Source organism: Hevea brasiliensis, chromosome 9 (assembly GCF_030052815.1).
Source record: "Hevea brasiliensis isolate MT/VB/25A 57/8 chromosome 9, ASM3005281v1, whole genome shotgun sequence".
Taxonomy (NCBI): Eukaryota; Viridiplantae; Streptophyta; class Magnoliopsida; order Malpighiales; family Euphorbiaceae; genus Hevea; species Hevea brasiliensis.
The window spans coordinates 92,412,609-92,440,179 of record NC_079501.1 but is presented as its reverse complement, the minus strand read 5'-3'; the positions used below and the strand labels follow the sequence as shown (position 1 = coordinate 92,440,179).

The 27,571-nt window shown below is 30.9% G+C and overlaps 1 protein-coding gene across 4 annotated transcripts; it reads right to left on the bottom strand.

Moving 5' to 3' along the window:
• Positions 1–243: 243 nt before the first annotated feature.
• On the bottom strand, positions 244–10,846 carry LOC110636760 (squamosa promoter-binding-like protein 6). 4 transcript variants are annotated; one of them, XM_058153960.1, is made up of 5 exons: positions 10,721–10,846; positions 9,079–9,762; positions 8,530–8,666; positions 6,546–7,301; positions 244–498 (listed from the first exon to the last, which is right to left on the bottom strand). In XM_058153960.1, exons 2-4 carry the CDS (start codon positions 9,711–9,713, stop codon positions 6,556–6,558), a joined length of 1,518 nt encoding a protein of 505 aa, XP_058009943.1. In that variant the 5' UTR covers positions 9,714–9,762; positions 10,721–10,846; the 3' UTR covers positions 244–498; positions 6,546–6,555. The 4 variants fall into 4 exon arrangements, with proteins under 4 accessions (XP_058009943.1, XP_058009941.1, XP_058009942.1 ...); XM_058153958.1 differs by lacking the exon at positions 244–498 and adding an exon at positions 4,763–5,158; XM_058153959.1 differs by lacking the exon at positions 244–498 and adding an exon at positions 6,087–6,250.
• Between the last annotated feature and the right edge of the window lie 16,725 nt (positions 10,847–27,571).

Below are 27,571 nucleotides of genomic sequence, written 5' to 3'. Positions count from 1 at the left end.
GTGACGAAAATTCACTATTAGTAGCAACCGATACATAAATAGTTGTAAAAATTTGATGTCTTTAATTTTGTAATTTTACAATCATTTTGTAAATCAATAGCTATTTATAACCGGTTTAGCAACTAATTTTTTATTGCTAATTTAAAAAATTATTAAAAAAATAAATTTCCAAATAACAAATAAAAAGATTCACATTATCATATGATTTTTTCAGTAATTAAAATACAAAATAACATGGGAAAAAAAAATCAGTTTACAACATTTTACAATTAAGTTAAAAAGAAGATAAAACAAATTACGAACACCATAAATCAAATAAAACTAAATAGTTCCATCAAATGACACAAATCGAAAGCATAAAGGACTTTTCCCCCTGAATTATATATTGGAAGTGCTCCTGAATGACCCACGAGCTTTAGCAGCAGCTGCTCGCAAGATATACCAGTGGTAAAATGCAGCAATCATAGCAGCAATGAAAGGTCCAACCCAGAAAATCCACTGAAAAGAAATATATATATATATATATATATATATATATATATATTTTTTTTTTTTTTTTTTTTTTTTTTTTTTTTTTGTAAGCCAATTTCATGGGGGTTAAATGTAGCAAACGTCTTCATCAAGTAGCTAGAACAGTTGCATTTTTGGAGAAGAATATAATTCGTGAGATACCAGTAGTGGAGTAAACAAGAATGAAGATCGTGTTCATTGCTCTTGGTTAGACTACAAATGTTGAATTCAATGACCATGCAGGTTCAAACAAATTAGTACCATTAAATGCAATTATTGGGGACATGGTGCGAACCTAAGTTAATCATTCAAGTGATTAATTAATAATGTACTATTAAAATTGAAATATATAAATTCTTGAATTTGAGATACAGGACAAGATGATAGATCACCAATCACACATGAATGCTTCAATTAAAGCTAACTTAGTAAAATATTCCCCAAAAACAACCCCACACCTGCCGCTTGTAGTAGAACATTAGTAACCATCCATGGCCATTGGGAGCCTTAGTCGTCATTGCTCTTCTTGGCCTTAGATTCCTTATTTCCTTCGCATTGTCCACAACTAAGGTTGATTCTTTGCATCCACAAAATCATCAGCGCAGTTGTTGCTCTTAGTTTTACTGCAAATAAAGATCTTGAATTTCTTGTCAAAATTGTCAATTTTGGTATCTAAAACCTTCAATTTTTTTCTCACATTTCTCAATCCTTGGATGGATGCCTCTAATTTCCATGTGTTCTTTTACCTATTTTTCTAATTGTTATTTTTAGAGGCGAAACTAAGGAGGGCTAGAGGAGCCTTAGCCCCCAAACTTTTATAAACACTTTATTACATATGTTAAAATTTAGTTTTTTTTAATTAATTCTCGTAGATTTTATAATAGCCTTGCCAAATATATATAAATTTAAATAAGGGTAATAATTTTTTTATTTTTTTAATTGGCCCCTCAAATATTTAAAAAAAAAAAAGATTGTATTTTCATTAAATGGAGATAGAATACAAATTCAAAGCACAAAAATTTTATATAACTACAATTTTGTATAAGAAAATTTAAGATATACCATTTATACAAAATATAATAGCAATTCAATTATTTTGATATGAATGACCTAATCGTATTGATGGAGCATTTGATTTGCTCATTCAATGGGAAACACGCAAATCTATCATTATTTGACTTCACAGTGTTTCTATAAACCCGATCTGAAAACCATTAAACGTTGATATCTTAATTAAGAGAAATATGTACTTTCTATCATTACACTCGTACCCAAATAACAAAACAAAGCAAACTACTTAATAATTTCATAATAAAAAGAAAAATAGATCCTCCCAATGAAAAAAATAATAAATCCTTATAAGAAGAAAATACCAAATCCTCAGGAAGAGGAGAAAACAAATCCCCCCAAAGGAGGCGACAATGCTCTGATCTATCACAAGAATGAGAACAAACACAAATCTATTCCAAGGGTAAAGATCTAGATATTATTAGGAAAAATACAAAAAAAAATGAAAAGGGAGAGAGGTAACGACCAAAGAAAATACACATCGGTGGCCATCCCAAAAAGCTCATAGAAAGAAAGGAAGAAAGGAGAGAGTTTAGAGAAGGTGACTAGGGTTTTTTTTCCTCAAATATTTTTTATTGGTACCTAATAATATATAATTTATTATTTTTTATTTAAATTAAAGCATCAAAATTACTTGGTTATTATAAATGAGTATAAAATTTTAATAAAAAAGTAATTATTCACACCACAAAATAAAATTTCATTGATAGTTATTATTTGAAAATTAAAGATAAATTAATTTAATAATTTTCTATTATATAATCTCAAATCATATGAAATTTTTTTCAATTTATAATTTTATTTTTCCTCTCCTCCTATGGATACAATATATTTTTTTTTTCTTTGTCCTTCCACTTATCTAACTTTCTATCCTTTATGTCATTAAATTCAAAAATTATTATATTTTTATATTTTTATATATGTAAAACTAGACAAAACTAGTGATTCTCATATAAATTTTGAATTGATTAATTTAAATATACATTTGTTTTTTCCTGTTACGCTTACTTTGTTCTTTTATTAATCTTTAATTTTTATCTCTTTAATTTTAGTGATTATTATTTTTTATCTTATATTATTATGCCATAAAGTCTAAGATTCATTATGAATTTTATACAAGGATTTTATGAAATACTTTTATGTAAACTGATTTTTTTTATAATTTTGTTAATAATTTTTAATTTATAAGTATTCTATTTTAATAATAAATATTTTTTTATTTGTTATAAATAAAATGAGTATAACTATATTTTTATTATTAATTAATTAATAATAAAAATATATATTACATTTTTTTATTAGTTTGGTTTAAATTGATAGCCAATCAAATATTTTATATTTTGATTAAGTTCAATTTTCTGTCATTTTTGATTTGATTTGATTCGTATTTTTGAATCAGTAAAAAAAAAATCAATTAGTAAAAAAAATTTAGTTCTATTTAGTTTGACTAATCAAATGTACACCTTTAATTGGCCCAATGAATATTTTCTGACTCTCCCTAATTATCTTCCCCCACAACTTTACTACTTTTCTCTTCAACAATGGAGGAATTGGTGCTACAATTGTTATTAGAAGATTGTAGTGGTTAGTTTCTTGTGGTTTTCTTTTGGAAGACCAAAGAATTGCCATTGTGTGTGAGAAACTGAAGCTTTTGAGTTTTGTTGGGTTCAAGTTTACAAGGGGAAAGAGAGAAAGGCAAATGTATTATAAGAACAGGAAAATTTTCTCTTTAATTTCATTTAATTTATTTGTCCAATGAAATATGTTGAAAAAAATAGATGGGAAAACCATTTATAAATGGAACCAAAGTTTAGAGATGTTTTAATCTATTTTTAATAATAATAATAATAATAACAATAACAATAAGAAGAAGAATATATTTTAATTCGTAAACACTTACGTAACATGCACAAAAATTTACGATTTATTAATTCTTGAGTCAAGTTCGAGTTTACACCCTCTCAATCTCTTATTAAAGAAAAACCCATAGGCAACAATAAATATAACCCAGTGTTAGTTGCAGGCATATTAAACTTGAAAGACTTAAAACTCTCCCTCTCCAATAATACCCGATTTATTTTATATAAGATTAATACATGAAATGATAAACAAATCATAAGATAACTAATAAATAAAAAAAGATAATTATAATTTGAAAGGAAAATATTGTTATAAACACGTGGACAAGACCGTATTTTATAGGATACACCATTATATATTTGTTACTCTATAATTAATTTGCCATCCATGTATGCACCCCATAGACCCCACCACACCCCCACAACCACCACCTGTCACGGGGCCACTTCCTAGCTCGGACAGTAGTCCCGTGCGGCGCCTAGACTTCCACCCAATCTAGGCCAGCCTACTTGTATTCAAGGGTCTTTCCCCCTTAAAGAGGAATTCCAATATCCTTATCGAGGGTCTTCCACGTATCTAGCCCGATCATCGAGCATTGATATTCCTTATAGCACGATGTCGTCCCTCATCGTGTACATCCTCAAGCATCCACCGAAAGCCTAGTACAAGCATCGTCCAACAGCAAAGCAATAAGCAACATCTGACCGTATGGCTGAACCCAAAGCCAATATAGAATATTTGTTCCCCTATACCGAGTAGTATAACTGGCCCATATACCGAGCAGCATCGTCGGCCTTATATAGAAACCTCGGGCCTAGGAGAGACGCGCACTACAAGCCCTTCGGCCTTGTAGTGTCCATGAAGCTCCTTCTTCATGGAGACACCGAGCTCCTACCTCTCGAGAGCCCGATGCCCGCCGCCTAGTACAATGAGTATGTAGGGAGCTCACTTAGAGTCACGCCCTTGCACCAGTAACCCCGGGGATGGTGGAGAGCTTGACACCAAATTTGGAGACTAGCTGGGCCCGACCGTGCTCACCAGTGGCCAACTAGTCACACCCCCCTAAAGAGCATTAGAAACATAGTGACCTCTGGCAGGAGGAGACATCAGTATGTCTCACCCATCACACCCCCCTGAACTTTTCCATATTTATAAAAGTGTTCGTCAAACTTCTCATTCTCATCAATCATGCCCTTGCACCATCTCATAGGCCTACGGCTTGGCTGAGTTGGCCAATCCTCGATTGATAACGGGCTGTCCCCCTTACACCACCAACCCCCACACCTCATCCCCCCCCACCAAAAACCCCCCCCGGCCGGGCTTCTCAACCCTTTTTTTCTTCCACTTATTTTTTATCGACGATTAAAAGAGAAATATCACTAGAATGGTGAAGTTGAAACAAAAAGTATTTGCTCTAAATGATAATGCAGGAAAGATGGTTCACGAAGAACTTCAGATGCCAAAGCATGAGCCGCTTGATTGCAATTCCTTCTAACGAAGATGAAAGAAATGGTGTCGAAGAGGTCCGCTAAAGACTTGGTATCTGCAATAATGCTCTGGATGGAAATGGGGATTGCCCCATTCTAAAGGGCATTATTAACAGATTGGGAGTCCCCCTCAATCAGAACATTCTTGAAAGGACTTCTCTGCACGCCAGACTCTCAAGCACGAGGGGGCAAGTTGTAAATAGAGTAAGCGGCATGAAACGATACCCAATAACCTTAAAAACGACGACACTTGTTATAGGTACTAAAATTTCATATTAGTTTTTTTTTTTTTAATTGAACTGAAAAATAAATCAATTGAATTGAAAAACAAAATTGCATTGATTCAATTCAGTTTTTCAAATTTTTTTAACATATTCTGCTCAGCCCTATGCACATATACATATATTACAAGCCTTTAAACATGTAATTAATTGCCCTAAAACATAACTTATGCATAAGGTTTTTCTTAGTTTATGCCAAGTTGCATAAACAGAATTTCTAAGTGGGGATTGATGGCTGAATTCTTCCCAACTTTTGAATTTGTGTTGCCTTTTACAACTCACCATCCACAGAGAATAAGAAAAGAACAAAGAAAAGGAAGGAAAAGGAGGAACTTTTGATGAGTGGGTGAAGTGGCCAATCCCCTTTTGCCTCAGTTGGAAAAAGAATTTCAGGGCTACACTGATACCGAAGATGGAAAAACTCTCTTTTCCAAACATTCATGGAGCTACAATGGGGTCAAAGTTCCCAGATTTTTGGGTTAATTTATATATTATATGGCTGTAACTGCAGAAGAGAAAAGTCATTATGTAGCAGGACTAATATTCCATTCACCACACAAAGGAAGCAGAATATTTAACCTATAAAGACTAAAGATATGAAAGGTCATCTAGTTGATCAAGCATTAGCTCTTCTGAATAAAGAATTGACAGCCCTTTAAAGAAATGTACATCATAAGAAGTAATGCTCCTTCTCATTTTGCCCCTTAGTTTGTCTCTTCAAAATTGCCCCTTCACAAACTGCTTTAGATAAACAAAAATTAAGGTTCTTGATGGTTTGCTGAGTTGTATAACTCAGTAATCCAGGAACCAGATTTGCAATAGCAAGTATGGGCAAAATGGAGATCTCTACAGAAAAAAACAGTATCGAACTTACACGAACTTAACAGTAGTTAAACTCGTTAATTTCTGTTATATACTTATCAGTGAAGAAATGTACTAGAAATTGTATCTTAAGTTTCAACTTATCTGAAGTCTGGGCTTTTGTCCATTGCACCAGTGAAGTCAGTTTACACATTGGACGCAGCTTACCTTCAACTGGCTCCTCTGACCCAGCAACATCATTGAATTTATTATTACTCGAGAAAGATTTGCATAGATCAACAAATAAAAATTAACAAAGATCCAGGCAAGTCATAGTTATTTCCCATATTGTATGCGGTTTATCCTATGTTACCATCAAGTAACTTCAGCTAGAAATTTGGAGTACCAACCATGAATAAGCATTTATTTTTCAATAAGTTTCTAAAGAAAAGGATTCCACATTTGGTCACCTGAAGAAAAATGGACAATTTCCAGCATAAAAGAATAAGCAAGAGATTTAAGCTGGTTATTTACACACCTTGTTCCTTTCATGCCCCATATGTGCTAAGGAAAGTGGAAAAATCCTCAATTTCAGGCTTCACTTGCACAGAATTCCTCTGTTGCTCCACCCTCTGAAGATGTGATGACAACTGAAGCAAATCCACAGTAGATCCATTTTCAGCAGAAACACAATATTTGGCATTCAAAAGGTCCGATTCTTGAAGAAAACCATCTGGTTCAACTTGAAGGTCAGCAGCATAACCAGCACAAGAAACCATGAAGGATCCCATATGATTAGCTTTAATGGAATTCATTCCATATGAATGAAATACATTTGGCATATTCTTCTCTGAAGATTCTACCCCGAAAGGTTTGTCAGAAATATCCACACTGTGATGGGAACGATTGGCTTGACTGATGAAGGGCCTAGCCATTATAATTCCTGCTGAATGGCCCAAGTCCTGTGATTCGGCTGACAGAAGAGAGAGAGCACGACTGGAATGACACACCCCAGCTAACTCATGAATAGTTGATGCAGTATTAAAAATAGTTAAATCTTCAGCTGCTGATGGTGAAATTCCAGAAGTGTTTTGGATCCCATTAGCATGTATATGGAGAAAAGGTTTTGAAAGTGACTGCCCATTTGTACCGTAGATTAATTTCTCTTCCAATTTAACAGGCTTGTAGGAGTTGGTCTGTTCATATCTCTCTGGACAAAGAATACCACCAGGAAGTATGTTTGGGAAAAGAAAAGATGCTTTCTTTGGCAAGGAAGTGCCCAAAAATTTGGTGCCTGCCAAATTCATACTTCTTAGGTAATATAGTGAAAATATGTTCAACAATGCAAGTTGAAAGTCATGCGAACATAATGACGGTTGTTTTTAGAATAGGATCACTCAACTCCATAAAGTCCCCTAGATGCATAAGCAGGACTCTAGTAGGGGTGCATGATACAATCAAAATTCAATAAATTCCAATACCCAGAAAAACAATTCTATTAGCCTATACAAGATTGAGGAGAAAGGCAAATGCAGCTTCAGCCCTATATTTTCTTTCTAATTTCAAATTGTTTTGCATTAAATTTTAACTCGTAAACATTTGTTGAATTGTTAACACAAATTACTAGTCACTTAATTGTCAACAAGTTACTAGCTGACCAGTTGTTGAAGTTGGATGCCAGACAGAAACCCAAACAGGAATAAAGATGCGAACCTAAGAACAGCATGTCTCAGATTACAGGTTCACACAATGGCAGTCACAACAAAAATACACCAGTGAAAAGAAAGGAAGATTTGGATAATACAAAGTTTTCATCCAGGTCTACCATTGTCACTTATTGCAAGCCTGAGTCTCTGCTTGGGATTGTGGTTGGGAGACCAAAAAATTACTTTCTGGAAACACGCAATTTTAAATGTTAAAAAAACAGTTTGAAAAAAGTTGTTTACTTGTTTGGGAGCTCTTAGGACAGAAACATATCAAATTTAATTTTACACCAATTTTTAATACCCTCTAATAACATATTTAAGGACTTGCTTTTCTCAATAGCTACTCCAACAGTAATGCACCCTAAGATAAATGCAGAAAAGAAAGCACAAGTTTGAAACATGTCTATAGAGCAAAAAACTTACAGGTACCAAAGAATTTCTAACTCTTAAATTTTTTTCATATGAAGAAATAATTACAAGATTGAAATGCATTAGATTAGATCATTTATTAATGACTATAGAAGAAATAAAAAAAGACGTCAGTCAATCAAAAATAGCAGCACTGTCAACATAAAGATTTATCTAGCAATGAGATCATAGCCCTTTAAGAAGCAAAAATTAATAATACCTCGTGTGGAAAGTTGATACTATATTCCTTAAAATGGATTTACAAAAAGACCACTAAAAACTGGGTTTTTTAATCCTTTCTTGTTCTTCTTTTTCCTGAGAAGCAGGGAACTTGTACCTATTCATCCAGCTGCTATATAAAATTGAGTCACATTATCCATGCAGAACAAGAGTATGAACTGTTCATACCTTGGTATGGCTGCAGCAACTTAAGGGATCTGCCAGGGAGAGCACGAAACTGAGGTTTCCTTCTGCGTTCATTGTGGCCTGCTAGGCGTTTACGACAACTACGTTTACCATCATCAAATTCAACCAGTAAATGAAACCTGATCAATTGAGGTGAAGAAAGAACTTATTAAAAAGAATACAAGGTGTAGGAGAATACCAATTAGATACATGATTCATTAAGCAAAACTATTACAAAACTGGCCATATACTTGACACAAACTTTCCTGACAAATTAAACCTGCCTACATCAGCAGAAAATCTAAAGGTCTGTAGTTCTGTATGACTAAACATAAATTCCCATTCAACATTCACTTTTATTCCATTTTGCTTCAATAATCTTTCCCAAATAAATCAGAAAAAAACCAACAGACATGTATTCATATAGAATCTTCAAAGTATAGCATCACCATTATAAGCATCTAGCATGCAATTTACGGATAATTATAGTTTTCAAAAACTAAACATTGAGATAAGCATCATGATTGGGGGCACAAAAATAAAAAAGCCAACCTGCTACATTGCTGACAAAACCTTTGCTCAACCCCATTAACTATAACTTTAGGAGTCTTTGAGTGAACCTCACAAACTTTATGTCTCTTGTGGTAATCCTTTAAGGAGCTGAGATCCTTGTGACAACCATACACCTGGCAATAGGGAGTGTGAGAGCATGAACTCATTCTTCGAGCTTCCTTTGCCTGAAAAGTTGGGCTTGCTGAAGATACCACCGATCTATCTTTCAAAAATTTGTTCTTCTGTGCATCTTTGCCATCAGCTAACCTCCCTAGCTTTAAATCAATTAGTGATGAATCCTGACTATTAGATTCCATGAGAGAATTTGAATGATTCGACACAGACTCCAACTGTAAATTTGAAGCAATCATATAACCGGGAGAAGTTAATTCTATTTTACTAGAGTGGATACCAGCTTCACTACCACCAAGAATCTCCACACCTGTGTTACTACCATGAAATGGCTTTCTGGGCATGTCAGAGAAACCCAAATCTATAAACTCCAAGCTCTCAACAGATTCCCCATCCCACCCTGTGTATGCCTTTTTACTTCTCCCAAATGAATCGATAGATAAGTCTATTTCATCTGAGAAAGGAAGGCCTTTCTCTTCAGCAATGTAGCGCCAAGACTCCATCAGCAGAGAATAACAAAAATTGCAGACAGTAAGCAGAAAGTGCAAATGCCTAACACAATTCACAAATAGGAAGCTTATTAGCATTTGTAGCCAAAAAGCCAACTTCACTTATAATTTTGCGAAAGTGAAAGAAACAGCAAATGTTGTGAAAAAGGGAATAGCACAAACAAACATGTAGGTAGTAACATCAAGAATTACAAGATAATAATATGGGTTCAAACAGTTGATAGTAACCCAAATAGATTCAAGAGACAACCCACTATTCTGCTCCTGGATAGACAAAAACTGAAGATACCCCTTTAGACCCAACATCCCTTTTAAGTATATTACAGTAATAATGAGACTGATAACAAACAACACCACAAACAATGATGACAATGATGATGATGAAAAGAATAGCAAATAGAAAAAAACTCTCTTTGTTGGCAGAGAAATTTTAAGGAAGAAGTTGAATGCTTATTTCTTTTATTCTTTTGTAAAAACTATCATCTCAATCAACTTTGCATTGTGGGTTTGTTTTCTTTTCTTTTCTTTTTTCTCCCCTGTCGTATTACAATAAATTAAGGAATAGAAAATATAGAACTTCAAATTTCTACCCATTTCGCTTTCCTCTACTTTTCTCAGCAACCAAACAGGAGACAACATGAAGAAGGGTTAAAATCCAAAAGACTCTGAATAAATCTCTAATCCTCACTCTAAAACAAACCCAGATAACAAAAGCACAATTCATGTCCCAAAAAAAGAGACTAGAAAAGGCCCATAAGAGTTCCCCTTATGCCTTCAAAAGACAAGTAAAAACAAAGAATCAAATAAACAAAAAAAAAATCCCCAATTCAAGGGCTCAACATAGAAGTCATCAAGATTGGATGCTGAGAAACTGCACGACAAGTTCCGAGTTTCTAACAGTTCCTCGGAAACACGCACAAAGAGCAAAACAAAGAAGAATAAGAAGCAGCAGCCAGAAAACAAGAAAAAGAAGAGTACACAGTAGATGTTCTTATCCTTACCAGAGAAGGAAAAACAGAAAGAAAAAGAAAGAAGGGTAAAATTTGTTTAGGTGAGTGGAGACTGAGAGGAGGTGGAAGCAGCAGGAATAGAGACAGTGGCGAGAGTCAACATGATTTCTACTAGAAATGATAGTCTCCCAACACTCAAAAGCAAGTCCAGGTCTTTTGTAGCTTTTGAGAGAGGGTCTGTGTTTCCCATTTTGTCCATTCCCCTTTCATTTTATTCCTCCATTCCCTCACAACCCAAACCAAGCTCCCAGCCTCCCAATATTATTATTATTATTATTATTATTATTATTATTATTATTATTATTATTATTATTATTATTATCTTAATTAAAATATATATTTAAATAAAATATTATTTAAATAATAATAATAATTAAATTTAAACAAAATAAAATCATTTAAGATGATCTTTAGTTGAGTTTTAAATCAATTTAAATATTAAAATAATTAATTAAAATCATATTCGGTTATAAAAATTTAGGGACAGTAATAAACTCTCTCCCACAAGTAGAGGTGGCCACGGTTCAGGAATCGCCGGTTATGGTTTCTGAACCGTCGGTTTAGGTTTAATAAAATCATGAACTTGAACCAAACCATCAGAAGACGATTTGGAAGACGGTTTCTGAACCACCGGTTCCGGCTTGAGCCTCGGTTTAAAACGGTTTGAAGGGCGATTCGAAAAAAGAACGGTTCAAAATAATTTGGAGGACGGTTTGGAAGTGGTTTATGGATGGTTTAAGGGTAGTTTAGATAAAAAAAAATTAGAGAAAAATTTTATTGATTCAAAATTTAAGTTATATTTGTAAAAATAGTTTAATTTTTCTTAGAAATCTTTCAATCAAAATAAAATAAGAAAAAAAAAAGAAAATAATTTATCTTTAAGAAAAATTTAATAAATAAATACTTGACCCTGATTAAAAAACTAAAGATGAAATTAATTTTTTTTAAAGAAATTAGCAAAAAGTGTATGAACTTAATTTTGCCAATATGCCTCTTTAGGATTTAGAGGAATAAAAATTTATAGTTCTATTACTTGCCCTTTTTTTTAAATTATATAATAATTGATAATTAAAAATTATAAAAGAGAAAAAAAAATTAAAATAGAGGGTATTGGAAATTTTATTGAGGATTTAAAGTAATAATAAAGTAAATGAGATAGTATTAAAAATTTCATTAAGCATATAAAATAATAAAGTAGAAAAATTGAGAGAGTATTGGAAATTAAAATGAGTGTAGAAAATAATTATTTAGAGAATTTGAGAAAAATTGAAAAAATATTAAGAATTGAAGAAAATACAGAGAATAATTGTGTAGAGAATTAATGATATATATAAATGAATTAGGAGTGACATAATATATTTATTGAATTTTTTTATATTTAAATCACCGATTTAATCCGATTTGAAATCGTCGATTCAATCCGGTTCGGAACCGCCGGTTCACGGTTCTTAAAAAATATGAACCTGAACCAAACCGCAAAAGGATGGTTTCGGTCCGGATCGAAGTCGGTTCCGATTTTGATCGATTTTGACCGAATCGATTCCGATTCGGTTTCGATTCAAAACCAAACCGTGGCCACCCCTACCCACAAGAGTTTAAGCAGGGATTTTTCACTTGTTTTAATTTTTATTTTAATTTATTATTATATAAATTTGTTTATTAAAAAAAAGATTATAAGTTTATATCAAAATTTAATTAATAAAATTTTATAAATTAATTTTAAAATATAAATATATAAAATAAAAATATTATTTATTTTATTTTTTTTATTTAAGTATGTGATATTCCCAAAATTTAGACTGAAAAAGATATTTAATAAAGTCCTCCCAATAAAGAATATATATTTAATAATTATTATTTTATTACTTTTAAATTTAAAAGAATATTTTTTTTTAACATCAACTTGGAGTGAGCGAAGGGCCAAAATAAAAAGTTATGGAATAGGAATAGGAATTGATCAAAATGTGTTTCTGAATTTTGATATCCCATATCAAAGAAGGTTTAGCAAGGGTTCTAATGATATATATATATATATATTTTCACATTTTAATAAAATTATTAAAATTTATAAAATAAAAAATAATTTCTTCTATTTAAAAAAGCAAGTTATTTCTTTAAAAATAATTTTATTTTTTTTAATTAGAAAAATATTTCTCAATAATTTATTTTTCTGAATGCTTTACAAGCAAGAAAATGTAAGAAATATTTAAAAAAAATATATTTTCTATAAAATAAATAGAGTCTTAAATTAAAATTTTGTGATAATGAAAAATAGAATAATATAATGATATGTTATAATATATTGTAATGCATTTTTAATAAATAAGTTAAATAATAATTTATTTTTTCATTTGCAGTCTCCAATAGCAATGCAAAAAGCCCTTATCTCTCTATGCTTTTTCGACCTTGTGCTCTTTCTTTTTATTTTTCAAAGATATAAAAGTTGCAATTGGATATTTCAATTGGCCATTGCTGAAGCTCCTTTACCTTTCTTTTCTTCCCCTTATGAAACAAGTAACACATAGGAGAACAATTGCACAATCTTGAGATGGTGATTGATGATGGTAATTGCATGAAGATCTCTCATATGTTTGCCTCCATATTAAAAATTGCTGCTGCCTTTTTATTTGTTTTTTTTTTTATATATATATATTTGGATGTCATGATTTAAAATAAGAGATTTAAATTTAATTAGTTATGTGAAAATTTAATCATCATTTAATCAATTAATTTATTGAATAAATATTTTTTTAAAAAAATATTAAATAAGAGAGTGTTTGAATTAACTATTTACTTTTAATTTGTGACTTAAAATATATTTTTTAATTTATGAGTCAAATTAAAAATACGTAATTAATTGTTCAGTAAAATTACTTAAAAATAACTTTTAAATAAGTCTTTGGTAAAAAATATTTAAAAGTAATTTGGTTAATTATAATCATTAAAATAATAAATAATTAAGTATTCTAGCCGTTAAAATAATGATAATATTGATATTTTAAAAAAATATTAAAATAATATAGTCATTTTATTTTGTTAAAAAATAATTTTAAAATAAATAAATAAATCACAAGTAATATATATTTATTTATGATTTTTAACTTATTTTAAGTAATTTTTTAATTTATTAAGGTAAATTAAATACTAATTTAGTTATAACTTTCTACTTATAAGTAAGTTTAACTAATTTATAAAATAAACCAAATACCCTTTAAATATTAAATTTATATGTATGATAAATAGTCATTTTGTCAACTTCTTTTTTTCATGTTTATAAAGTTAACATAAATTTGACAAAACTTAAAAATGGGTAAAATTGAACATTAGTAACAAGATCCTAGACAAAGTCTCTTATGGCCCCTCTCATGTCATCTATTTTTCTTTGTCAATAAAATTAGAAATGTCAAAATAGATAAGACAGTCAATAATTATGTCATTTTGGATAATTTGTTGATTTTATTTCTTTTAAGATGTGATTATAACCTAACTATAAACTTAATTCTCCCATGTCCATTTATTAGAGTCACTTTCATGGGGAAAGAAAACAACACTATGCAGTGTTTTGACTTTTGAATTTCATTTATTTATTTATTTATTTCAATATTTTTTTATATTAATTTTGTAAATTTTTTTAATAAGAGATTAAAAGAATAGAAATTCAAATATAAATTTACCAAAAAAAAGTAATGTACTGTATCTTTCAGTTACTGTACTAAATCAGGAAAAATTATGAGAAATATATATTTTTAAAGTCCTGAATTCTATATATTTAGCTCAAAAAATTTTCAAGTTCAATATTTTTAACTTATACTTTACACAATCAATTTATATATTTATTATTAATTTCTTGATTTTATTTATTTTAATATATTAAATTTTATAAAAAACAAATTACATTGACAAATATACTATAATCAATTTTTAATAAATTAAATTAAAATTGTTATGTAAAATATTTAATAAATTATAATCAATTTTGATGTTTTAATTTAGGTTATTTTTAATTTTATGATTAATTTACATTGTATATATTCTAAACAAAAATTAAAAATTTAATTGACAAATAAATGAAGTAAATTAGAATATTGAAAGTATTTTTATTTCAAATATATTAAGTAATTAATAAATTAAAAATTGATAAATACATTTTTTTTTTTAAATCTATCATCATTTATTGCTATAAATGAGTTTTGATTTAACTCTTCAGTTTTGATTTAACTCTTCCAAAGTCAAGCATCTAATTTTTAATAACAAAGTGGTGGGAACAAGCCTAATTTATAAGATATCAAACAATTAGGGTTAATAACCGTGAAAATTACCTTACTCTAATTTAAATATAATTAATATTCTCAAAACTTAAACCCGTTTCAAATGTAATTAAAATTTATTTTCAACTATTCAAACACATCTCAAACTCAATTATTATTATCAAGAAAATACTCAAATTTGTTTAATTTTATATATTTTAATTAAAAATTTATATAAAAATTATTTTTATTAATAATATATATTTTAAAATTTTAATAATTCCATAAAATATTTTAATTTTATTCTATATAAAATAAAATATATAAAAATATTAAATATTACTATAAAAAAATATATATTTTATATTTAATTAAATATGTATATAAACGAGTTTGGGTAAGTATACTCAATAAGTAAAATCCGAATTTGATCTAAACATGTTATGGGTATTAAATTTTAAATTTGAACCTATTCAAAACTCAATTATATACTATCCAAACCCGTCCTATTAGGATTCGATCAGATCGAATACCCGTAAAAATCTAACTTGTAATCATCTCCGCACATAAGTGCATTACTATGCATAGAGCTATATTTATAATCAAATTCATCCAATTTAAAATTAGAATCTATATTATATATAAATGTGAGAAGGGACGGGGAATATTGGCTTTTCAAAAATACCATTCATTTTTCAAATTAATTATAATTATATTTTTACTATTTAAATTAATGTTAACATTTATATAAATTTAAATTTCTTAATTTTAGAATTTATATGAATTTAAAATTTTTAGTCCTACTTATATTTAATTTCAATAAAATATAAAATTTTATAAAAAGTACTTAACTAAAATAAGAATTTAATAAGTAAAAAATAAAAAAAATAATCTATAATCTATCTATCTATATAATTTTAAGATAATTATAAAGTTGCTATTTATAAAATATTAATTATTTAAATTGAAATAAACAAAATATGCAATTTTAGTTTAAAAAAAAAAAATCGAAGGTTCTAACTGTAAGTTGTTTTAAAAAGGCCATAAACTTAATTAATTAAAGGGCAAATAAATAAGTGAAATTGTGAATTCTTAATTTTTATATTATTTATAATATTGAAACTTTTAATGTTAAAAAATAATTAAATAAATATATTTAAATAAAATTAGAAAAAAATGGATTGTAAATAAGGTAAACAAAATGAATTGTTAAAATAATATAAAATATATAAGAAAATACATGAACTGTGAATATATATATATATATATATATATATATATATATATATATATATATATATATATATATATATATATATATGTTCTTAATTTATAAGAAAAATATATAAAAATATATTCTTGTAATAATTTTTAATGAAATATTAACTTAATATTGACACTAATTGAAATTTAAAAAAAAAAAAACCATCTAAGCATTATATAAATGGATACAGATAAAATGTAATATCTTAAAATTTTATAATATTAATTTGATAAAAATAAAAATTTTATCCTTTTATTAATAATATATTAAATCACATGCTAAAATTCTTGAAATTATTTCTAAAAATCATTATATATAGAGAGATGATTAAGAATATATTATTATAAATGTAAACTAATTAAAGTATGCATATATCTATAACGACTCAACCTAAGGGTTGTTACTAGCGCTAAGGATTGGTTTAGCTTAATGATGTTAGAACCCATAATAAGCCTAAAACTTATTAAACAATAACATATTACTATATCTCACAATCCAAGCATATTCTAAACTATTACATTTTAGTTTTCTCATTCATAATTAATATGAAATTGACTCATAATTTAAACCTTTACATACATAAAATCACTAAAGTGTAATTAGTTCAACATAAAATAAAGAGTTAGCTTAGATTACAAATATCCATAATTACATCACTAATACTTAAAACATCTATAAAAAAACTTGAATACCAACACAGTAACTATTCCTTCACATGTTACATGTCCATTAGCATACAACATTTATATAAACACTTTATAGCTACTCCAGCTGGTCAAGCTTCAAGGAACTCTTCTACTTCTGCACTCTTGCACCTGGGGTTAGGGGAAAAAGGTGAGCTTACATAAACTCAGTGAGTAAATTAACCAATATTAATTAATTATAACATTCATTTCATACATATATAATGCATTATCCAAATAAGTTTTCACATCATAAACATTCCACATAAGATGGACGTGTCACCAGTGATTCACCAGATCCAATTTGCTCGACTCATATAGAGGCTCATCAGGATTTTCGCTTAAAATATTCAATATACCCAGCTCATTCAGAAGCTTCTCAGGACTTTTACCTAAAATAGTGCTCCAGGAGTTTATTAGGTCTCATCTGGTCTTACCATCACAGATCATGTATGATCACATCATAAAGATATATATATATATATATATATATATATATATATCTCGAATTAGTGGGTCATCCAAATTCCATCATGCATCAATAACAATTATGCAAAAATGCAACATGTTCATGTTTTAGATACATATACCTAGTAAAAAATAAAATAATGCATGTGGATGATCACAATCATATTTAAATAAATTTACATTAATCAGGTTTAGAGTTACTTACCTCTTGTAACTTATCAACCACCTAATACGAATGATAACTAGCCTCGGATTCTTAGCTTCCCAAATCTCTTAAGTTTGATCCTATAAACATCAGAACCTAAGGAGTTATTCGAAGCTCTAGAACTCCATACACACATCAAACATCTTATTCTAGGCCCTTTATGAACCATAAAATCATATTTTGGAACTTTGGAAGAGAAGGGAGAATAGGCCTGGCAGAACCCACTTCGACTGTTGAAGTCTTAGACTTCGGATGCCGAAGTCTTATCTCAGGCTTCGGATGGCCTTTAAGTTCAGTACCAACTGCGACTGACTTCAGCTGCCAAACTTGAAAATTTTCTAGATTTTTTCGAGAAACTGCATGCTTTTACTACTAAAATTATGGCTTTCGATAACCAAACTTAGGAATTTCCAAAATTCCCAAGTCGAAAACCTGTAGAATCCTCCCCGCATCAACACCTAAACTCACTTCAAGGTTTCAAAATTCAAACCAAATACATAAACATGTCTCTAAGGCCTAAAACAACTTGAAATTACACTAAATATCAACATACATCATTCAAGAACACAAAATCTAGGTTTTCCCCAAAACTAACATAACATAAATAAGGATTCCCTCAAATTCATTAAAGGAAACTAGCCATTTAAGGCCCATAATAATTAAAGATGATTAAACTAACAATAAAATATGAAGTTTCAACATAAAAAAAAAAAAAAACCTAGCCCTAACATGCATAAACTTCCCAAATCTCATCTTAAATACAAAAAAAAGTTAACTCTTTTCTTGGAGCTTAGAAGTGAGAAAACCAAAGATCCAAAACTTGAATTCGCTCCCCCAAGCTTTTAAATGGAAGAATCCACCTTCAAATCTAGAAAATGTCAAGCAAATCTTCTCAAAAGTGATGTGTACTCCGCAAGTATACGGGTCATTCAAGTAGTAAAGAAAAGATATCATCTCACAGAGATTTGTTATTTGAGTACCAAACTATAAAAGTCATTATTATTCGGGCTATCAATAATTTGTGCCAAAAATAGAGTAAGAGATGCAGCAAATTAAAGTGGAAAAATAAGGAAATTATAATGAAATAAGCAATTAAATTTCTAAGCACTATACTAATTTACTAAAATTTCAGTAAGTAATTAAAGATTTAATTAATTAATGGTAAAAATTGATTCCAGAGTTGAGGTTCATGAAGTAAATTTCATTGGGATTTGGATAGGCAAAACCAAGATTAAGGGAAATACAAGTTTGAAGGAAGTTGATTCTGATTTCCTTTAATTTCTCTTTCAAGCAAACTAAAGAGTATTTTAAAGGGAACTAAACTCCATTCTCATGCAATGTTTAATTACCCAAAACCCTTTAAGCACTTTAATCAACTTGAAATTCCTCTTAACCCACTAGTTTATTTCTAACACTAAGTGATTAAGTTCATTATCTTGATTATCTATCATAGATTTTCACCTCTCAGTCCTTCAATCTAAGATTAAGAATAAAACCCAAAGGGTATCAACAATGGGTATGTAAATAAGCACACAAGATCAGAATCAAAACTTATATATACTAAAGTCTTGTTAAAACCGTTTAAAATCCACAAATAAAACTTAAATCTTACACCCAACTCTGTAATCTTAAGTATCTACTCACTCATACTTGTATTTACAAGTAGTAAATATGAAATAGAGCAAGAAAACTTGAAAATAAAACTAAAAATAAAAGAACTCAGAAGAAGAGAATCTAAATCTTTAAAAATGGAAGCTGGAAACGTCATTCTACAGGTGTTCTTCCTCCAAAAAATGGCGTGATTCCTTCTTTCATTCCTCTTTTGATTTCTCTCTCTCTTTCTCCTTATAGTAAAAATGAGAATATGATGCTTATATATCCCCTCAAGGTTTCCCCTAACAATAGTCTCTAAAGGGATAAAGACAAAAGGTGCAAAAGGTGTGAAAAGAGAAAATTTTTCCATGTCAGCAAATTTGCCAGTGCCATTTTGCATGCCTCATGTGGATTTAAGTTATTTTCCACATGCCTCATATTGATTCAGAGGAGGAGCCTTTAGATTCTGCACGACCAGCTACACGGGGCATGTTGAAGTCCCTGAAACTTTCGGCGTGTTTTGTTCCAAAATCTCTGTCTACACGACCCAGTGTTGAATTTACATGCCTCATGTGGATTCCTACTGGCTGACTCTTTTCTTCACATGACCTTCAACAGGGGGCATGTTGAAGCCCTTGAAAATCTCGGCTGGTCTTCTTCTTTAGGCAAATTTTCTTTATTTTTTCACACTACTTTAAGCTTCCAAATCACTTTGAATTTCTTCTATATGGACCTTTTTGCTTTTAAACCTTATTAAAACCTATCAAAAACATTAAAATTCCAAAAATCAAATATAATGAAATTAAAATTAACAAATTAACTAAAATAAACATTAAAGGCATAAAATTACTAAACTAAAAAGGGCAAAATGGATGCAAAACTACCTAAAAATACCTATATAAAATGGGTTTATTAAATTCCCCCAAACTCAAACCTTTGCTTGTCTTCAAGCAAATTAAAAACAATTATATGCAACTGGGGTACCTCTTTTTCTTAAATTCATGAAAATCACTCATCCAAACTCTCAAACTTACCTCTAGCCACCAACAAACCATATACCCAACTTTAAGGTATAAGGAATTCAATTCTTACCAAAACTATCACCGCTTAGCCTCAGGTCAATTATTCATTCCATCAAACCCAAACCAATCAATTACATAGAGAAATCATGCTCAAATAGGCTCTAAAACAATCCATAAACTAAAGTATCTCAAATGATGATGGAAATAGTTAATGGATGAATAATGTGCCAATCCCATAGGCAAACCAACTAATCCAATCTCCACTAATGTAGCAAAATACAATCAAGAGATCAAAACAACTTTTAATTATTGTAATGGAGCTAAAGGATAATAATGTGGCTAACAAAGAAAAGGTAAAAGGAAGGCAAAACATGAGAATAATTAAATTGTTAAAAAGATCAAGATACACTTTTCTTTTATTTTTATTTTTATTTTATTTATTTATTTATTGAATTAAATGGGATGAAGAACTTTACAATAAATCACCAATGCTAGCATATAAATTTTTTTTTGAACTCTTTTAGGAACTACATAAATAACATTGAATTTTGCATTGCAATTGTCCCTTTTTAATCCACCCCCAAACTCATTTCTTTATGTACTTGGGTGGTAAATAATTTTTATAACATGATATGATTGCTAGCCAATTTTACATTAGTACTTCTCCCATTTAATTATTATTAATTTTTTTTATTATTTATTTATTATTATTATTTTTTTTTTTAAGATATCTATCACTTAATCAAATTATTCTCATAAAAGGGTAGGTAAGTGTTTAAGTTTATGGCTAGGTAGATTATGGGTACCAAAGAAATAAGGGGTATAAATGAAGGTTCAAATTGGTTTCAAAGGGGAAATTTTAAAGTGGGGTTGGTTAAGGCTAAAAAATAAAATGTGGATGTAAAATTTAAAGAATGCCTTAATCATTTCTCTTTCAAGTGAATACTAAGATTTCGCCTCGAAAGGTCTAAAAGGCTTGTTCTAGGATTGGTGAGAAACAATTAGTTATTTCTTACTCTAGAGTTTTCTTTAAACACCCAAAACTCAATGTAATTAATTGGGTGGCCCTTGGCTAAGAAGATATAAACCTAGATAAGAATCTTATAGCCTTATACCAATCTGGAACTTTCTATCCATCAAACCCATCTAGAGGCAAGCTCAATTGCTTTTCAAAATGATTCTCAATCTTCTAAGAATTAGGTAGAAATTTATTTTTTTATGTATACATGATTCCTAAAATGAATGCAAAACTTAAGTAATAAAAAAAAAAATGAAATGAAAACTATATATAATCTATATGATATCTATATGCAAGTGTATATATTTACATGGTGTAGGTGTATGGTGTATGTGAACTAAGTAACTAAGTATAAATGAAATGGAATTTAAGTAATACAAATAAAAAAGAATTAAAAATTTTGCCAAAATTTTGCCCTCCCCCAAACTCAAATGAGACAATGTCCTCATTGGTTTAATCGAAGTGGCAAAAACATAAATTAAATCAATAAATGATAGCTCGAAAGATATAAACCAAGAAAGAGTGAAAAAGAGTTACCATGTAGAATATACATGCCTAGTGTTGAATGACCATAATATGTACATGAGGCATGTTAGTTATAAGTATTTGGAGCATGAGATATGTTAATAAAAAAGCATGAGGCATATTGAAGTAAAGGCAAATTGACATGCCCTGTGCTGAATGCTAAGCAACTGACACTGGGTAGCAACTTGGGACATGTCATGCTTCATGAAAATTTTGGTGTGTTTCAAAAATTTGGCAAATTTGGAGCAATTCAAATAGCTCATATGATAGCATAACCCTTAGCATGAGGCATGGTAAAGGAAAGTAGTGTCAGCATGTGGCATGTGGCATGTGAATGTCCAGAAGTTACCTTAGATGCTGAATTGTAATAGCTAACAGAAGAGCAGCTGCTGTATTTTCAATAATCCAGTTATATGACTATCAAAGAACAATATCAGTAATGCTATTACAATAGCCCATAGAGACTGAGATTAAAGAAAATGATCAATGCAATAAAAATCTGGATTACAAAGACAATGCATATAGCATAGCAAAAGAAACCAATGCAGCCAGCAACAATGAACAAGTCAACTGAAGATGCATGAAACAAACAGAAATAAAGAAAAAAAAATTATAAAAATAGATAAAATATGTAGAGGCTCCAACAATCAAGAAATTAACAGTTCAAACATAAACAGACTGACCAAATTACACAATTAAAAAACTAAAGTTTCATAAGGTAACTGAAACTAACAAAAACAAAGTTCTAAAACTAAACAGCTGGTTGGTCTTCTTCATTTGTGGATTGCACTGGCTCATTTGCTGCTGCTATCATCAGAAACAGGTGGCCGTACATCACTCATTCTGTTAATTTTGGCTTCCAAATTTTTAAGAAAAGCAAATAATTCTGATTGTCCAATAGTAGGTAGGTGAGAGTTAGAAGGACCAGCATCAGTTTGCTATCCTATACCCTGTGATTGCTGCTGCTCTTCACCCTCATGTCCCCCATTTACCAGAACATAAACATCACCCCTTTTTACACAAATTTTCATTTGAGTCATGATAATCCTGTCCAGAAAGGACTGGCTAACCATAGACACCATAGCATACTGGTCAGGGTTAAAACCAAATGATTTGGCAATTACAGTCACCATCCCTCCAACAACTATACTACTAGCTGAATTCTTAGATACCATGTTTTCCATATGAGAGCAAAGAAAATAAGCACCATTTATCTTTTTCTTCTCTTTCATGTACCATAAAAAGAATAAATCATTCTTTCCTACAACTCCATTATTGTGCCCTCTGCCTAGTATAGTGTAAGACATGAACCTTTACAAGTATCTCAGAGCAGGGTCTTGGATAGCTGAGGCCTTAGCAGAACTAGGGTTTTAATATTTTCCATATGGTGCAATTAACGTCCAAAATGAAGGGAGGGTCATAAATAGCCCTTCGCCACTCAATCACTTTTGCATCATCATTACAAAAACCAAATAAAGCATTCACTTGAGCAGTGTTAAATTCTCTATCCTGACCCAAACACCTAAAGGAAATGGTGTTCCTATGGTTATTGTTTGTGGGCTGGAAATCCAATTGCAATGAGCTTAAAAATTCAAATGTCAATTCCTTCGAAGCAGGTTCTTGAATTTTAGCAAAATCACTCCAACCTACAATTCTCTAAATATTCACTAACAGAGTCATAAAGCCCTATCTCCCTGAGACTGTGTTCATCAATGTACTTGTGGCTAAAATTTTCTTTTTAGCAAGTGCTTCATAATTTTTCCTCATTTCAAAATCTCTAAAAGTCCATGGGTAAAATGAATTTACCTTCTCACCGGATTGAGGGATAACTGGAGTAGTTTGAGACACAGTTGGGAAATGATGCAGAGGTGATCGAACCCTAGTTGGAGTAGAAGAGATGCAGAGGTGATTGAACCCTAGTTGGAGCAGAAGAAACCTGCGGTGAAATAGGACTTTGGGTAGCAGAGCGGGTCCTGGTACTGACTAGTTTTGGAGAAACAACCCTAAGTTGTTTCGATGGAGTAAAGGAGCTAAGAACTGATTTTTTTTCTTTTTCGCGTCTCATACACAGATGAAGGGGCAGATTTTGTGTGTGGTTGAGAGGAAGGTGTGGCGTCTTGGGTTGCATTGGCGGGATTAGGGGTAGAATGAGAGGATCGGCGAAGTGGAGAATTAGGGTTCGTATCAGGAATTTGGGAATTTGGGGCCTAAATGGGAATTTCGGACGTAGCATTGGGTGGTGTAGGGTTTAGTGTTGGGGTTGAAGAGTTGCTGTTACTAGCCATTTTTACGGCTCATAACTTGGGTATGTGGGTTGAAGGTTGTTTGGTGTGCACCATGGAAGGAACAGTGAAGGTTTTGAGTTGTGCGGCTGATGAGATGAAATAGAATGAGATGGCTAGGGTAAAGGTTTAAGTGGTGATATACCTAGGGCCTGACATGAGGCATGTGAGAATAGTTTTTTTTTTTTTTTGGGGTCATATGCCCAGTGTGTTGTGGTGTAAGATGAAGAGCTTGAGGCATGTTGGTAGAAAAGAGCTTTGTGACATGCCCCGTATGATTGTATATTAGGTGCTACATGAGGCATGTGAGACCCCTTGAAACTCTCGGCAGATTTTACATTTTTAGCAATTTAGAGTGCTAAGAACAAGTTTTGATGGTGACACTACCCCCATCATACATCATGTTGAACCTAGTGCTAAATGACCTGATATACAACCCAAACATGTGATCCTAAACACACTAAAACCAAACCTAAAACATAATTTGCACAAAAATTTCACGCAAAATCCAATTGAGACCCAATGAATCACTAAGAACAATTAAAATCTATCAATCCACCAAACACAAACTAAAACATTATTCAAGTAATATTCACATTAATAGTCACACCACAAGGAATAACATCCAAATTCAACCCCTAAACTCAACATTAAAAATTCATGGACAAGGAACAAAATTCTGCTGCAGACACTGTTCACATGACTAACTTTCTGCAGAATTGTATGATGAAATTTCACAAAATATCCAATGGCAAATAAGTCAATCTCAGTGCACTACATCAAAATTAATTACCCAAAACTATAAATCTCACCAATTTCCTCAAAAGTTTGAAACAAAATGGCCTTCCACTCTACCATGTTGCTGCAATCAGACATAAAGCTCAAATTAGTTTAGATTTGACTTTCTTAAGAACAGCATGCACTATAGAAAACAAATATGAGGTTCAGCAACTTTCCAAACACTTATTCCCTTAATTCAGCATACACATTTGCTTAAAATTTCCATTAACCTGCAGAAAGAAATTTTAATGTCAAATTTGAGTTCAATGGGGTATAAAATGAAGCAAAATAAAAGAAAAATTAAGTATAAGGAAAAATTTTGAGGTGCCTCCCAAAGAGCGCTAATTTTAGGTCATTAGCTTGACCCTCCTTAATTCAGTGAATTGGTGGATCATCAAGGAAACAACTTGTTCCCTTCTCAATTGGTTGGCCTGTGATATAAGTCTTGAGCCTTTGATCATTAACCTTAAAAAGCCCAGAATTTTCACTCCAAATATCCACAGCTCCATGTGGATAAACTTTGACAACCTTGAAAGGACCAGACCATCTTGATTTCAACTTTCTAAGAAAGAGTCTAAGTCTAGAATTATACAATAAAACCAGGTCACCCTCTCTAAACTCCTTTTTTTTAATATACTTATCATGCCAAGTCCTTTCCTTAAAAATCCTAGCATTCTCATAGGCATCCAACCTTATCTCTTCAAGTTCATTTAATTGAAGCAATCTTTTCTCTCCAGCACTTCTTAAATCAAAAGTCAAAGTTTGGATTGCCCAATATGCTTTGTGTTCCAACTCAACTGGCAAATGACATGATTTCCCATAGATTAGCTTAAAAGGTGTAGTTCCAATGGGTTTCCTGTAAGTTTTCCTATACACCCATAATGCATCATCTAGCCTTAATGACCAATCCTTCCTTGAATGATTAACAATTTTTTTCAAAATTCTCTTAAGCTCCCTATTAGATACTTCAACTTGCCCACTGGTTTGAGGGTGGTAAGGTGTAGCTACCTTATGAGTAACCCCGTATTTCTTCAAAAGATTTTCAAACTGTTTATTGCAAAAATTAGATCCACCATCACTGATTATAGCTCTTAGAGTTCCAAATCTAGTGAAAATAAATTTTTCAAAAATTTCACTACTACCCTTGCATCATTTGTAGGGGAAGCAATGGCATCAACCCATTTTGACACATAATCCACACCTACCAAAATATATTTATTCCCAAAAGATGATGGGAATGGTCCCATGAAATCTATGCCCCAAACATTAAATAACTCAATCTCCAAAATTTCTTATTGTGGCATTTCATTTTTTCTTGAAATGTTTCCCACTCTTTGACATCTATCAAATTGTAACGATCGGGCTCCAACCACTAGAGGAATTGTCCACTTTAGCCATAAGTTTAACACCCCTATTTGTATAGCCTGGTATATTTCATTGTTCCGGTGACCGGTGTCGGTCCGGACAATTAAGGGGATTAGAACCATACTTAAGACAACTAGAGAAACCATAAACACAAATAATTAGTAATGTTCAATTAGTTAAGTATAAATAAGAAAAACAGAACATAAGAGGTTAAACGAGTCGAGAGTCACAGCGATGGGTGACCTCCTCGGGAACGATTGCGAAGTCGTTTTAAACTCAAATTTTAAACCGTAAAATGTGACGCTGCGGTCCTTAGGACCCTTATGAACACAGTGGAAAAGAGAAAATCACGAAAAGAACTGTTAAGCCAGTCAAATAATTAGGTCAAGGAGCCGGAAGAAATATGGAATTATTTGTAAACCGGGATGAACCGGCAAGGGGCAATTTGGTCAATTGACCCCGAGAGCTGACTCCTGACCTAACTGTCAAATAAAATCGGAGAAAAGAAAATTTCAGGATCGAGAATTAAATTAAAGAACTAATAGAAAAATTTATAAAAAAAGGAGGAAAATCAAAAAGTAAAAAGGTGATGACATCATGCATGACCTCATGCATGATGCCATAACTAAATTAATTAATTTGATTAATTAATTTGGATTTTGTGGTCTTCCATAAGCCAAAATGCATAAAGAAAAGAAAAAAAATTAAATAGTTATCTTCTTCCTCCCTTATGCCGCCCCACATCCTCCCAATTTCCTCCATGAAAATCCTTCATCTAAGCTTATATCTAAGCTTAAATTCCTTCACTCAATCTACATAACTCCCCTAAAAACCTCACTAAAACTTGTAATCTCAACCTAAGAACAAAAAGGGAAGAAGAAAGAAGGAGAACAATTGAAGATTTGGTGTTTAAGTTGAGGTTAGTATGTTAACTTGTTATTTTTCCATTTTAAATGCCTAATTAGTTGTTGAAATGAGCTTAGAATTAATTAAATGAAATGAAAATATGGGGGAAGGACCATTATTGAATTTTCGGCCAGCTTGAAGGGGACCATGATTTGCATGAATTTAATGGGTTTGAATGAGTTTAAAAACCTTATTTAGTTGATTGATTATGGTTGTGAGCTTTGAATTTAGTTAATTGCAACAATTAAGTGAATTAGGGTTTTGGGACTTAGGGTTTGTGAACCAAAAATGCAAGAAATGAGTAAATGGCATGTTTGATCTATTTTGAAGTGAAAAATGGTCAATTGTGACCAAATGAGTTGTGTTTGAATTGTTGGAAGTGAAGCCAAATTCAGAGGGTGAATGGTCATGCTGCTGGCAGCATGACCAAGTGAACTTTGAAGGACAAAAACTGAAATTTTACAAGTCCAATTGATATGGTACC